Source organism: Patiria miniata, unplaced genomic scaffold (assembly GCF_015706575.1).
Source record: "Patiria miniata isolate m_02_andy unplaced genomic scaffold, ASM1570657v1 HiC_scaffold_18, whole genome shotgun sequence".
NCBI lineage: Eukaryota > Metazoa > Echinodermata > Asteroidea > Valvatida > Asterinidae > Patiria > Patiria miniata.
The window spans coordinates 3,565,808-3,580,506 of record NW_024037056.1 but is presented as its reverse complement, the minus strand read 5'-3'; the positions used below and the strand labels follow the sequence as shown (position 1 = coordinate 3,580,506).

General features: G+C 39.9%; 1 protein-coding gene across 8 annotated transcripts in view; it reads right to left on the bottom strand.

Annotated features, from left to right (window-relative positions):
* The window catches only part of LOC119724255 (FERM, ARHGEF and pleckstrin domain-containing protein 1-like), a 52,513-nt gene that overhangs the window by 26,250 nt on the left and 11,564 nt on the right, over window positions 1-14,699 (bottom strand). For 7 of the 8 annotated variants that reach the window (XM_038195220.1, XM_038195222.1, XM_038195223.1 and 4 more), the window contains exons 3-9: window positions 11,245-11,349; window positions 7,248-7,290; window positions 2,965-3,043; window positions 2,283-2,380; window positions 1,615-1,738; window positions 1,019-1,268; window positions 307-473 (exon numbers count right to left, since the gene is read on the bottom strand). In XM_038195220.1, the coding sequence (XP_038051148.1) occupies window positions 307-473; window positions 1,019-1,268; window positions 1,615-1,738; window positions 2,283-2,380; window positions 2,965-3,043; window positions 7,248-7,290; window positions 11,245-11,349 (866 nt within the window). The remainder of the gene's footprint in view (window positions 1-306; window positions 474-1,018; window positions 1,269-1,614; window positions 1,739-2,282; window positions 2,381-2,964; window positions 3,044-7,247; window positions 7,291-11,244; window positions 11,350-14,699) is intronic. The other variant, XM_038195225.1, reaches the window with a different exon arrangement.

The window sequence follows — 14,699 nt, the reverse complement described above, 5'->3', positions numbered from 1 at the left end:
CAGTCACTAAAAAAAAACACGGTGAGTGGATTCCATGCACAGTCAACGGATACAAAGGGAGAGTTGGGGGAGACCACTGCGAGAGACATTCGACAGCTTTGTCGTCCCTGCCTGACGCTCACGCAAGGACGCCACAGGTTTTGTGCACGCTCAAGATAGCGCGCACTTAACGCCGCACATGCGCAAACCAGTACGCACATGTGGAGTGTCCCGTCTGTTCCCCCCCCCCCCCCCCTAACTGCAGCTCTCCAAAGTGGCCATCTACTGTTGGTTCACGGAGTCCATTCCTGGCCACTTTTTCCTCACCTGTAGCGGAATGTTGACCCCCTGCTCATCAGTCTGCGTCTGGGCCGACGACCGTGTCTCGGCTGCATCAGACGGAAGAACGTGTGGTGCTCCACGCAGCACTTCCAGAAACGCTTGCACTCGTTACGCGACGTCATCAGGAACTCCACGGTGCTACGAGGGTAACCCTAGGAGGTGAGAAGGGGAACAAAGGTGGTTGATGGGCGAACTTGATAAAACAAAATGTCTGAGTTCATACCGAGGATCTCACCTACTCCGTGCCAAAATCCTGCTTTGTCACCTCTCGTCATTTATCAAGTGTAGCGTGAAGAGGTTCCTTATTTTCTCTTTGACTGCCTTTGGCCTTGTTGTTGGTGAATTTGAATTGAAAAAAAAAGACATCCTTCAGTAAAATTTTCGCTACAAATTGTTGGACGCTTAATACAATGTCGCACAATGAACAACTAACGCAAACAAAGACCTTCACAGAGATACCACAAATGGAACAAATGAAACAGTACAAAAATGTTGGTCTTAAGATTCCGGTAGACTATTTCTGCCAGAATGTGCTTTCTCTAATTGTTTTATAAAGTCGTTTGAATGGAACCCCGACATTTCAAACTTTTGACCAAAATACTTAAAAAGTACTTTAAGATACTTTCGTAAACACCAACAGATAAATAAAGACTAAGACTAAGACAGTAAACCAAAACAAGCAAAGTTTTGTCCTCACACTTACGAATCCCTCCGGATGGAGCTTGACGAGGAAACGTTTGCGTTTGAAGCTGAGTTTACGGATCTTGGCCCAGGAGAAGGTGTTGATGCGACTGTTGTTATGGAAGACCAGCACGCCCTGATGAGAGACAGCGAGTTGCAGCTGAACGTTCTCGTAATCGCGAGCCGCGTGGAGCTGCACGCCGTACATCTCCAGACGTCGCGCAACGTCCAGGAGGTTGAAGTCTGCGTCCGCTGGCGTCTGACCTCTAGAAAGATAACAATTGACGTTCCCCAGAATAACATACAATAAGATTTTTAACCCATAAGTACAGAGATGATATTGTATTGTGTTTACCTCTTGATAAATGATATGAAATCATAAAGTGCTTGGTGGTTTGGGGCGGTTTAAGGAGTGTCAGGCAGGGACTAAGGATTAATACGGATATGGAATATTAAGTACATGTACGTATCCGTATTCAAAGATGACATGTCAATATTATTGCACAAATGTAGTTTTTTCTATAAATATTATTCGAATCAAATGCAATACTTACATGTGCAATTACAAAATCAACATAACAACGAAAAATATTCAGTTTCATTTTCCCTTACACATGGTTCTTGTGATATTCCTGGATCTTGCTCTCCATGGCGCGGGTCTGACTAGGAACAAACCTAAAGGCAGTGATGTAACGTCCGTCGTCGTGCTCTGGGGTGCTGTAATCACCAACCTCAGCTGAAGGAAATAAAAACAAAAAACTTCCTCAGATTGACAACGTGACCTTTAGCATTTTAAAAAATTAATTCAATTAAGCAGCCTAAGAAACTCAACAAAACTCATCTTTTTGTCATAACTAGTTGACAACTTCCGACATTTTTAGTTTTGTTTCAAGCAGTTTATGATCAGTTACTTATGCAATCAATTTTTTGATTGAGCACTTTTTGTTTTAAAGTCAACTTTCCTTATTTTTTCGCTGCAACAACTAAAACTGAATGGCTCGCCAAAAATCACAAACTGACTTGTCAAAAAAAAACTGCAACAGAAAAATTACGACCAAAACAAATAGTCGAGTTCTACACTCAACCAACCGGTTCTTTTCAGAACCACACTTCTTCCAAGAAGAGATTAAGTGTCACCAAAAAATACCTCATAATGATCACACAAATGCAATTTTTGTAAATACATTGTAAATATTGGTCTAAATTAAATCAAAATTCTGCCACAGATGTATTTTGTTTCGGGGGGGGGGGGGGGGGGGGGAATTGGGAGTTGAGATTACCTTGTAACATGTAGGATGCCATGAGGGCCGCTGTGTTCTCCGAGCAGGGAAGTCTCCCGTTGGAAAGATCCTTCTTGATTTGTAGGGCGTAAAGGTATCTGAGCAGAATAACAAGTGTAACAGTATTTTTCTCCAAGTACTACATGAAAATGTACAGATAAAAATTCCTACCAGGCAACCCAGAAGAAGTATACAATCTCAAATGAACGGTGCTCCTGCTAACACAAACAAGTGCGTTCATACTGAAATTTGTATCCTTGTGGAGACATTTCTTTGTTCTCATGTACTAAAGTTTTCGAGTTTGAAAGTACAGTTTCAAAATGCTCTTATTTTTATAACCAGAATTAATTTCCTTGGCTGACTTAACATCCCTTTTCTAAAACTATACCATTTGCGACAGATGAACATGCCTTGGAAATTCCTAGTTTTTGAGTAAAGTCCATATATCTATTTTGTGATAACCTTGTAAAACGTATTCATCTATAGAAATTGCCCTGTGGCGACGTATACAATCTTTTATTCCCTATTGTGTGCATGTCTCCAGAGGGCACGGTGTATCAGATCAGAATGCTGTATTCTGAGCAACAGAATCTGCAAGGCTTAGGGCCTCCGTGGAGTCTTGTGTTGTTAAGACATCTGGTTTTCAATACTCGGCTATTAAATTGGGGCATTTCTGACTCACTTGGTGAATTCATCATGCAGCTGGCCTGGATCAGCGAGGTAAAACTTCACCGTGAAGTGGAACAGGGTCTTCTTGGGAGCTGGAGTGACAGAAAAACAAAAATCAGAAACAACATTCCATTATCTTTGGAATTCATCGGTCAATTCGACTTGGCTCCCACAAGAATACAGCGAAATACAATAACAATTTCTTGTACTTTGGACATTGTTTCTTCCCCTCAATTTGTAAGTTGATTAAATAATTAAGATTGTTGTCTCCATAACTCAATTTTCATGAGTGATTGCAGATTCTACATCAGATATCACAACTTGAAATTCTACAAACAGAATAAATTAAAAATTGTTAATAACAGTTATTATGAAGGATCCAGGAAAATTTCTTGTGAAATATCTGGGAGAAAGTTTCAAGAAGGCAAAGTCTGAAACTGATGAATAATAGAAGTTAAAAATAAAAACAAGGGATTTCTATTTTCAGTTGAGATCCTTTCCCTAGCCACTAAACGGCCGACTGAATCATGTCCTCGGGTCGTGAGGCAGAGGAAGTTGGATGGGTGAATCACGTAGACATGGTGGACATGCAGTACTTCCAAGCCAAGTCGGTGGCTTTAACTTGCCTTGACATGTAAAGGGTGTTAAAAGAAGGACTTTGTAGATTTGTTAATTTGTTGGTTGTTTTAATGATTAACCTAAAGGTGAAATGTTAAACTGTACAGTTTCAGAGTCAGGCATGCAACTGTAAGTCGTACAAAAAAGAGGAAATTCAAATTTTTCCAAGACTTTGTACCGTGTTTTTCTATTTTCAATGGCACACATGTGAAGTACAAAAAGAGGAAATCAGCTGTTTCAAGGAAAAGTTGCATGCCTGCAGACTACTGTCATTGACCGTACATGTATCAACCAATTGGGGCACGCTATAAATTCTATCATGAAGGCCCCCTTCAATGGCCAAAGCATTGTGCATTGTTCAGATAATCCACCACGGGACGGTTGCTTTCTACAATGGCACGCAAAATGGAAGGGGCCCTCGTGCATGTACAGCGATCACGTGCCTGAATGCATTTTTGAGACTAATGACAGAGATAAAACACTGAACAACAATAAAGAATTCATGGTAGTCCTCTGGGTAGGGTCGTTTGTGGATAAGGGTCCTCAGGAAAGGAAATTAGCATTAACAACAGGTAACACATTGCCTCAAATGTACCGGTACCAGTGCATTGTACTTGTAATTATGGTAAACATGGTACATGTACATGTATTTAAGTTCATCAGCCAGTGTGTACTGTGTGTTTGTTTATGGTGTAAAGCGAGGACACACACGTGCAACATCATTGATGAATTGAAGACAGGAACCAAATTGAGGACTCCTCAGTTAGAAAATGTGTACAAAACCAATGAGAGCTGTTGCAAAAAAGTTACTATAAACAAAGGAAAAGGGAAGAGAAAATCCTCGATTAACACCATAAACAAACGTGCTGGTACGTGTCCACACACTCCCCATGTTCACACAACTACAGGTTCTGATGTTACATGTCTTCAAGCAAACTTGAATCCTGGATGCCGATTGGTGGATCCATAGCGACAGCAATGTACATGTACCACATACATGTAACATTATCCAACGTACTTGTACATGTACATGTGCACGTATCACAGAGCAAGGTACCGGCATCACAGTCCTGTTTATAGTCCACAGGGTTCTGCAAATCAAGTTTGCTTGAAGATAAACTTGTTATCCTGTTCCCAACGGCGAGCACTAAAAATGTAATGTGTGTACGTGTGTCTGCACCCCACATGCCATGAGGCAAAAGAAGAACGGAGAGGACGTGTCTAAATCACTTGGCTGCGGCTAGATAACACACGTGTCTATGGGAAGTGGCTGCAGCGGCTACCATAGGCACGTGTAATTTCTAGCCACAGCCAAGTAATTCGGACACGGCCAGACATGTTATGCTTATCATGTCCTACATAGTGGAACATGTGCTGTGTACTTGTACTCATGGAGGAATTCTGGAGGATAAATGGCAGAATCTTAACTGCTGCATTTTATTACTGAACTGAAGGATTTTGATGCCATCAGGCGACTCTTTATCATTTGAAAGTTTGCTTCAAGAATTACATTTGTAATTAATCAAAATCTTTACGTATAAAGTACAAAATAAATTTTGAAAATTAACTCCTTTAATACCCGTACAATCATATTACATTGAAAACAAATAATGGAAGTTTTTTTTTCATTCAATACAGTTTCATTACATTAATTTATAAATAAAAAAATGTTTCAACTTGAAATTTGATGAGAAATATGCAGCATGATAAGGGACCAACACATTCAAAAACAAAAGAAACAATTTCCTAATGTACATGTACCGGGGTACATGTGCAAAATTGAACTAGTAAATTTAACCCAAAAAACAGGCAACTCAAGTCTCCTACATGTCTACCAAACGCAATAAATGCATTGCTCCTTGTCTTTTCATGATTATCATATTCCCAATCCCGCCAAATGGCTCCTACACATTCCTGGCATTCCAGTGCTCCAAGCTACATGTGACAAGGGAGGTTGGGATAGATCGGGATGAAACAAACATCATGATACATCAACAACATCTTGGTCCTCGGTGGAACCATGGTGGACAGTGGACCGCAATCACTGGCTTCCCAGTCAGTCAGACTACCAGTCGAGCCATGGGGACCGGGGAGGACTGGGGGGGGGGGGGGGGGGGGTGGAGGAGTAGTCAGACAACTATGATCATGATTGGTCGTGGATTTCCAGTCAGACAGATGCTGAGGTCTTTGAGTGGGACAGCATGCATCCCAAGTCGTTTTGGCTTGGGGTCGGTGAGACAACCAGGTTCTTAATTGGTCAAGGATTCCTTATCAGTCATAGGCCGGGAGTCTGTGAGACGGCCAGGTTCTTAATTGGTCGAGGATTCCTAGTCAGTCATAGGCCGGGAGTCTGTGAGACGGCCAGGTTCTTAATTTGTCGTGGATTCCTAGTCAGTCATAGGCCGGGAGTCTGTGAGACAGCCAGGTTCTTAATTGGTCGTGGATTCCTAGTCAGTCATAGGCCGGGAGTCTGTGAGACAGCCAGGTTCCTAATTGGTCATGGAATTCCCAGTCAGTCAGAATGTTGGGGGTGTTGGTAAGATACTTGTATGTAGCCGTGTTCCTAGTTGGTTATGAATTCCCAGTCAGTCAGAGGTACGCTTGGCAGTTGGTAACTGTGACAGCCAGGGTTCCTAATTGGTCATGGATACCAAGTGGGTATGGGGGGGGGGGGGTAAGTGAGACAGCTGTGTCCCCACATGAAATTGGTCATTTCCAATCCCACGCTGGTACCAACCGCCAAGCATGATGGGAGGTCGGCAGCAAACATGCTCATCATATTATCAGGCCCGATTACAAATAGAGAGAATTTACTGCCTGCTCTAAGATGATGGTAAACATCAAATCAGCCAGATCATGTCTGTAATTCCTCAATGAATGATTTGCGATGGTTTGGGGTCAGACTTCATGTCAACTAATTTACCAGAGTGTTCAGTTGATGCATCTGTTTGTGTGTAGTACATGATGTATGTATTCTAACAACAGATATTATAATTGAGGGATCTGCTTGTGGTTTTGCAACTTCTATATTCATGAAGAAAACTTTATGTCAAAATATGTTATAATAATAATTGTTGAAGAAATGGCACAGAACATTCCTTTTGGGTACTTTTCCATTTTTTTGCCATGGCGTTTACTGACATCAGAAAAGCGATAACCGAGTCCTGTGGAATTTGTTGATTTCCTGAAGTGGCTTCTGCCTTTAGTAAATTTTCTTACTCACAAATTTAAAGGTACCGGTACAATCATGGCAACATTTTGCTTTTTGTGCATTTTTGTCATTCGAAGCAACAAAATTGCTCAAAATATTAAGAAGACAGCACAACCACGAACTTGTTGAAGTTTCAACTCAGTGGATTGTATTCTCGAGAAAACGGAGAAATTGTGTGCACTTTTTGGGTTCTCGCAACTAGATTCCGTTGCTAATGCATGTAAAACAAAATGTGTCCACTGGCACAGTTTCTAAAACTGTTAACGATTGTTTTCTTCCGAATGATACCATTTCAGGCAGATTAATTCACAGGGTATTTGGTACCAGTCCTATCTTTACTTTGAGCATGGATTTTCTCGTTAAATTGGCAGGTACCGTACATTTCGGGGTAATTGCAAACGTCCCTATGTGCGTTTAACAAAATAACAAGACTTTCCGCAAAAATCCCTGGTGATCGTGGAACATACCTGCCACCTGTCTGTTAATTGGCTTCTCCAAGTCCAACCACATCTACAATAAAGAGAAACAGAAAGGAAAGGAAAAAAAAAGAGTAAAATTGCTGTCCAACACCATCCAATAAAAATAACTGCCGAGGGATTAGAGGTGAAAAGGTCGCAGTAAAATATGAAGGACGAGTTCCAGACAAGAATGTAAATCATTGATATCTGAGTCTCGAGTCAGGTGAAAGCATACAGAGGATCACAACCTCAGATCAACATGATCTTCAACAATCACAATTTATGACGGATTTGTTTACAAAATGCGGCACAGATAAATGTCAAAACAAGCAAGACAGGGGAGCTTGTTTTTTTCATTTAATTTTTGTTTTCATTTTGTGAGGTTACCAGACCTATTTTATGTTCTGTGCAGGCACCGGTATGCTTTCAGTATTTCATATTTGTCAACTGTAGATTAACTTGGAAGTAAACAAGTTGAGATATCGTGGGAAACGTCCACGTGTACAATTTGTTTAGACACTTTTTTTTCTTCTTTGTTTAGCTCCCTCCTCAAAAACAATCCAAGGGTCTCTGTCTTTTTAAAGGTAATATACAACATTTGACTTTTGCTCTAGTTTTCAGAAATGGATGGATTTGGGGGTAAGTATTTTATAGCAAATATTGTAACACTGACTTGTTTGAAATTTTGTGTTCGTAGATGATGGAAAAACCAAGAAAAAAAAATTAAGTTCTTGTAGTCTGGTTTCCTGACCCTGTACTTCAAGCCAAACAGAGCAAGTATGTCCGGAGTTGTCAGGTCAGGGATGTGTAACCGATTGCAAACAAAATGTGGACTAACTAAATTTGATAAATTTGGGGCAGTATTTGAAGAAAAAAAGTCAGGTTTTTTTCCAACGATGGTCGGCCGACAATAGTTGCAAATTGATACAAAAATTTTTCCACTTTTCTTCAAAATGACAGCACACCAGGTGCCACAATTTCACATAATACTAAACTACATTGTATTATTCACTTAATACAGTCAAGTAAGGTATTTCATAATAATTTGGTAGTTTTGCTTTTTGATGTTTTCGAATGATGGTTTTGCCCTGCACCAAGCTCTGTATACTCAAGTCAAAGCTGTCTGGGAGCGTGCCAACAAAAATTCACACAACTTCGCAATCTTACAAGAACAGAGATAGTGTTACAACTCCTCTGGTGTGTGTACACATTGTATATATATTAGCCATTACCGTATGTGCCCCATTAAACCTGACCCTGTCATCGTCATGGCATCAAGTCCATGGATCACTCACTGGTCCCCCACAGATGGGAACCATGCTATGCCGTAATGAGATCTTAATGGGTTTAGCTTTGGTCTCATCAGTCCACCAAAAAGGTAAACAAATATAAAGGGAAAGGGAATGAACTAAAATATTTACTGCAGGACACAAATAGTGAACATTGAGTTTTTGTTCAAATCCGGTACAGCTGTTGTAAAACAAAATGGGCACACTTTTTTGTTGTACCGTACATGTACAAATTACAAAAACACTCCAATTTCCCTTTAACCATCCAAAAATAGTTTTTCACCCTCAACTAATTGCCTACTGTGAAATTTGTAATATTACAAAAAGAAATCCACCCACACATCCTCAGAAAAAAAGAGATATAAAAACGTTTCCATCAATCCGCAGGATGACACCAGGGATACAGGACGGATGACATATTACTGGCTGGCCCAAGTGATTCATTATACACACACAACCTTATGCCCGCTCAAAATGAGCATTAAGACATACAAACAACTGCTCTAGGGAGCCCTTCGCTATGAGCTTAAGGCCTGGTTAGTGTGATAATAAGCCGCAGATACAAACGGTTTGCTAGGATTAGCATAGTGCAGTTACATGTATGCTTGATTGGATTTTGGGTTTTGTATATGGGCCAGTGCAGTGAGCTCGGGCTGGGACATGCAAGGGAATTTGTTTTGGCTCGTGGCATATGGGAGATACACTCGGCTGGTCTTTACGGGTCGGTGCTAGTGCAAATAAGTACTTGCAAGCTACAAAATACATGTATGTACCCCGGTATACATACATGCATGGTAAACAGTGTTTCCCCTGCCCATTCAAACGTGAGGTGGCCCACCTCGCTACTTTCAGTGACCACCTCGCTCAATTTTTGCCAATATCGCCACCTCGCTGTGAAGATTTACAATAAAGGAAATATCAATTGAAAAATTTTCATTTTGTGTAATATATGAGCATTTTACTTTACCTCCATGTATCAAGAACTCACAATTTCGATTGTGTTTTTGGAATCATCGCGCATTTTTGTGAGCGCTGCATTCTTTTCAGTTTGCAGACTGTAAATTTTGTTTCAATCATCAACTTGAATTGTTACCACCTCGCTCAGTTCATTAGCCAGGGGAAACACTGATGGTAAATATTGTTTTCATTCACAAGGTACCTGTTATTGGTACCGTACACGGTTTCGGACTCCCAGGCAAACCAATCTGTACAGTTCTTTATATCCAGTCTCTCCATACCATATCAGGCTTTCAAGCAGACCCAGGTGAATAAGCAGGAAAACATTAGGATCAAAACTTTCAAACGAAAAAATATGTAGGACTTTGAAGGACAAAGTCCTTGTAGGTACATTGTACAGTATGTACATACATACATTGCTACAAGGTTTTAGAATCCCAGACCATGAAACCATTCTGCACACTAGTGCACAATTCTTTTTGTCACATATATGGGTAAACCACATCTGTCATCTATTATTTCATTGTGCCACACCTCTTTCTGGTTTTGACAAAAATGTGTGTATTCACCAAAATAAAATCGGGCATTTTGCATTCTGCGCAATTCACGGATGAAATGGATAAAAAAAAAAGTTACTGTCCTAGCAAGTACATGAATCTCTTGAAATAAATTCATGTGGTTTATTGTGCAATTAGCCCCAACTCATATTACAGAAAGAAGAAATTATGGACAACTGTTTTCAATAATTCATTTGTATTTTTTTTTTTCATTTCATTTCTGTTTTGTTAAATATTTAAAGCCAGTTGTATCTCAGGCACAGCGAGCCAGAAAAAAAAAACATTTTCCATCACTGAAAATGTCAACACGTACTTCCCAGACAAGGGTTGTTCAATGCATTTATGAAACGGCAGTCTTTAATGCAGTAGTATGTAAGAGCACATGTGCAGCTCAAGCCACTCGTGACCAATACACACGCCTTGACGTCTCACCAAGGGCTATTTATCTTGGCATGTGTAGAAACGTACGGTACAATACGTTCAGCGCCAAGCAGAATGGCGTAGAACGTCCCCCCCTCCAAATCGCGCTTGTCCAATACTGTTAATAAGATAATCCAGAGACTACCCAGAAGCGTCACGCGTGACGACGCTAAGCACAGACATGCCGTTACAACTACAAGACTCAGCGTACGGTAGAAGCAAGCGCTGGCGATATTTTTTTGATTACATTCTGGGAAAGGAATAAACAACTCCTCCCCCGAGATCCGGAGGCTGAAGAGGCGAAGCTTTACTGGAAATCAGTCTTTGTTCCTCTAGGGTGCAGCTTTAATCAAGATTCTCATCAGGAAAGCAGATACGCGTAAGACGGCCGTAGATTATACAGTACAAAGCACTTAATATTCTTCCAGCTCACTGCACATGATCTTGCATCTCAAAGAGTACACATGGATGTGAAAAGAGGAATGAATGATCAGGTTTCAAACAGAATTGGTTATAAACACGTGTACTGGCACAAATGCAAATTGGACTGTCCATTTTTTAACTCAAGATAAAATCCAACGGAAGAAATGGATTCCTTTTATGTTTACTTCCTTTGTCTGTCAAAAAAGCCAGAAACTTTAGAAGTATTTAAGATCACATTTTAACCTAATTCTCCTAAATTCTAAAAAAAAAAAAAAATCTGCAGGTTTTAAAATGCTAGTTGCTATCACTTTAAATACATGGGTCTTATTGCCTCTGGATACTGACAGAAATTTGACTCACCACTTTGTCAGTTTTGTTGAAGTATTCCAGGCCGAAGTAATCCATCTCCAAGAGGTTGAGATGTCTGCAGCATTCCTTGAAGAGATCCGCTCCGAGGCAGCCATTCTGAAGAGGGAAAGAAAGGAAATTTGTCAGTGTATAATCCCCTTCATGCCTCTACCTGCCAACACCGCCCTGCCTGCTATTCCTTATACCACCCCAAACCGCCCAATCATTCTGTGGTTTCAGGGTTCACCAAGGAGCAGCAAAAACATGTTATACAATGCACTTCAAGTGCTATCAGGTTAAACTAGAAAAGGGAATCCAGTTGGTGCGGTGGAACTTTCATTGCCTTCCTCCTCTGTGTCCCAGGTTCGATTCTCACCCAGGCTGAAATGGAAGTTGGGTTTTCAGTCCCTACCTGATAGAATGAGTTTATACATGTAGGCCTACCGGTACCCCTCCAGTTTTCTGTCCAACTCTGCCGCTCTCTTGATCCCAAACATTGAGTTTCCCTGATTATTTTCAGGACCAAACACATCTCACAATTTTAAAGAGATTTAAGACATGGTGCAACGGCAAATTTGATACCACTGTTAAACAATTTTTCTTCATTGTCTCTCAAGGTTTCTTCAGGATTTCAAAAATACCGTGACTTCCATGAATGCTCACTTAAAATTGAGAAATCTGTGGTTTCATAAGTATAGTGCGGAGCTCCACTCTTTCAATCAATCTGAATAACCCATAAACACAAGGTATCATAAATACTGTAAATAATACCGTCCATAGGGTTTTTATGCAGCATACAATATGTACATTTTTGTACATACAAACATACTGAACATGTACGTGATGATGTAGTCAATTTTTTTGTAAGCCCTTGAATTTTGATCTTCTATTTAAATACTGCCTACAGCACCATACAGGTAATTTCCATTTAATGAGTCTCTAAGCAGACAGGCAAGACCAAATTATTCACTTTTAAATTGCACTCAGCCAAGAGTGTACAATTGTGTTTTAATTAAACAAACAGGTAGACGCATGACTAATGAGTTACATGCATAGTCTACAGACGCTGATGTATTTTCTTGAATTGATGGGCCCACTCGTCCAAAGTAATTAGAGTAAAATTCCTTGCTTGCCTGAGTCATTAGGTGTGCAATTTGTCACAGACCTGTTTGATAACATCCCAATTACAGGTGACTGTCTAAGCTGACAGCACCTGACACTATTAAAATGCAACAGTAGAACTGTGTACTCACATGACTAGGTGTGTGCATGGTGAGTGTGTGGGCTCATGAATTATGTATTATTCATGAGTATCAGTGCAAGGTGAGTGTGTTGGTTGATGATTTATTCATCATTACATGACAGTAGGTACATAGTGAGTATGAAGGTCATGAATTATTCATCATTCATGACTAAGGGTACATGTACCGGTACATGGTGAATGTGTGGGCTCATGAATTATGTATTATTCAGGATTATCAGTGCAAGGTGAGTGCGTTGGTTGATGAATTATTCATCATTACATGACAGCAGGGTACATAGTGAGTATGAAGGTCATGAATTATTCATCGTTCATGACTAAGGGTACATGGTGAATGTGTGGGCTTATGAATTATTCCTAAATAATGACTGAGTGCACAAGTACATGAACAATGTACGTGTACTGACACAAGCTAATGAATTATTCATCACTTAATTGACTATATTACAAACGAATAATTGTTTAATATGTTCTAGGAATGTTATTGAATAAGTTCATTTGTATACCTCATCCCAGCAATACAGTATTTTCCGACAGTGTACCGGTATTTCAGTTACCGGTACATGTAAGCATAGACACATGCTCCCCCCCCCCCCCCCAACACAAAAACAATTTATAAACTGTATTCCCACATTCTGAATGAAAAAAAAAAAGTTCACGTTGCAACGTCTGTACATGTTTCAACAGATATAAGGGCATGGAGTCCCGGACTTGACATTCTTCCAACGAATTATGCAAAAAAGAATCTTGCTACAAAAATATCCCGAATACCTGGTTTCCGTAGCAACGCAAGTCAGTGATCCTCAACTTGACCAAGAACAGGTGTGAGGCATTTCACTGTCTGGGAGACCAAGTGATGGCAGAAAAAAAATTGTTTCTTGTACTTCAGAAGACCGTTTTGTTGGTCAGGATTCTTTTGGTTTTTTTGGTGGTACATTGTAAATGTAGACATGGTAGATAGCGACTTTTGTATTAAAAAGCGGTAATTGTGTTTAATACCAGAACCGTTAGCTTTGGGAAAAGCAAGCAAGTAAATACCGGTAACTTATCAGGGTTCGTAACAATGCAAGAAAAAACAACGACCAAATAATTTTTTTTTTAAGTGCCCACAGATATCTCTCAGAAATGAACACTTTCTTTTCCAAATTCATGGCCCTCTTTATCACTCACACCCATTTAAAAAAAAAATTCTATCACAACTTATCCAACATTTTCACTCTGAACAGAACAAAAATGCTTAAGAAATTCACAACTTTACCACAGGATAAAAAAGAGTACACCTTCTACGAACCTGAAGCAACTGTGGCAGGAAACAATTTGTTTTATTTACTGTCAGCCTGAACTCCAGGGACCATCCACCTACATGTGCATGCACCTCCGAGTGGTTATATTATTAGCATCACTGTGCAATTTACTGACATTATCAAATCACCAGAAATGAAATCTAATAACCCTTTACATAAAAACAGTGATAAAGAACCAGTATTCCAACCAGACTAGAGTATTATGCGCATTTTTAACTGAATTTAAAAAGTTCGGGGAAGGAAAGAAAGGAGAGGTACATGTACAGTAATCACATGACAAACATTGGAATTGGACATTTTGAAGTTAATAAATACATGTATAACACCTAATAAAAATTCCTAGAATCCCACAAATAAAACTGAAAAAAAGAGAGACATGTCATTTCACATTTCTTCCTAAAATATTCTCTCTTTTGTTTCACTACTTTTATACCGTTATACTGTACATGTACATGTATGTGTATACTGCGAAAAACATTCGCTGTATAGAACAATGTACTATCATTTCGCCTAGCACCTTCCCACCAATTGTTCCATTGGATTTGATTGCCTGATCTCCAAATCTATCAGATGATCAGATTAGATCATAAATCGCTTGACCGCTCCTGTGCTCAACATTTGAGACAATAAAACCTCCGATTTGATCCACTGAATAAATTTGTTCTTGGGATTTCTGTCAGTAATGTGTTTGGGAGGGGAGGGATCAGGCCACGTTTTATATCTACAGGCAACAGTCTTGCAACCTTCCAAAATCAGCCACACATTTTTGCCACATATAGCCTCAATCCTGCAAATTCTTCCATTTTGCAAAGAGGATTCTGGAGGATTTGGGAAGGTTAGGGTTAAAGTACCCAGCTTTCAGTGTAGTAAACAATAGCTCCATTAGCAGAAAGATGTGCGTG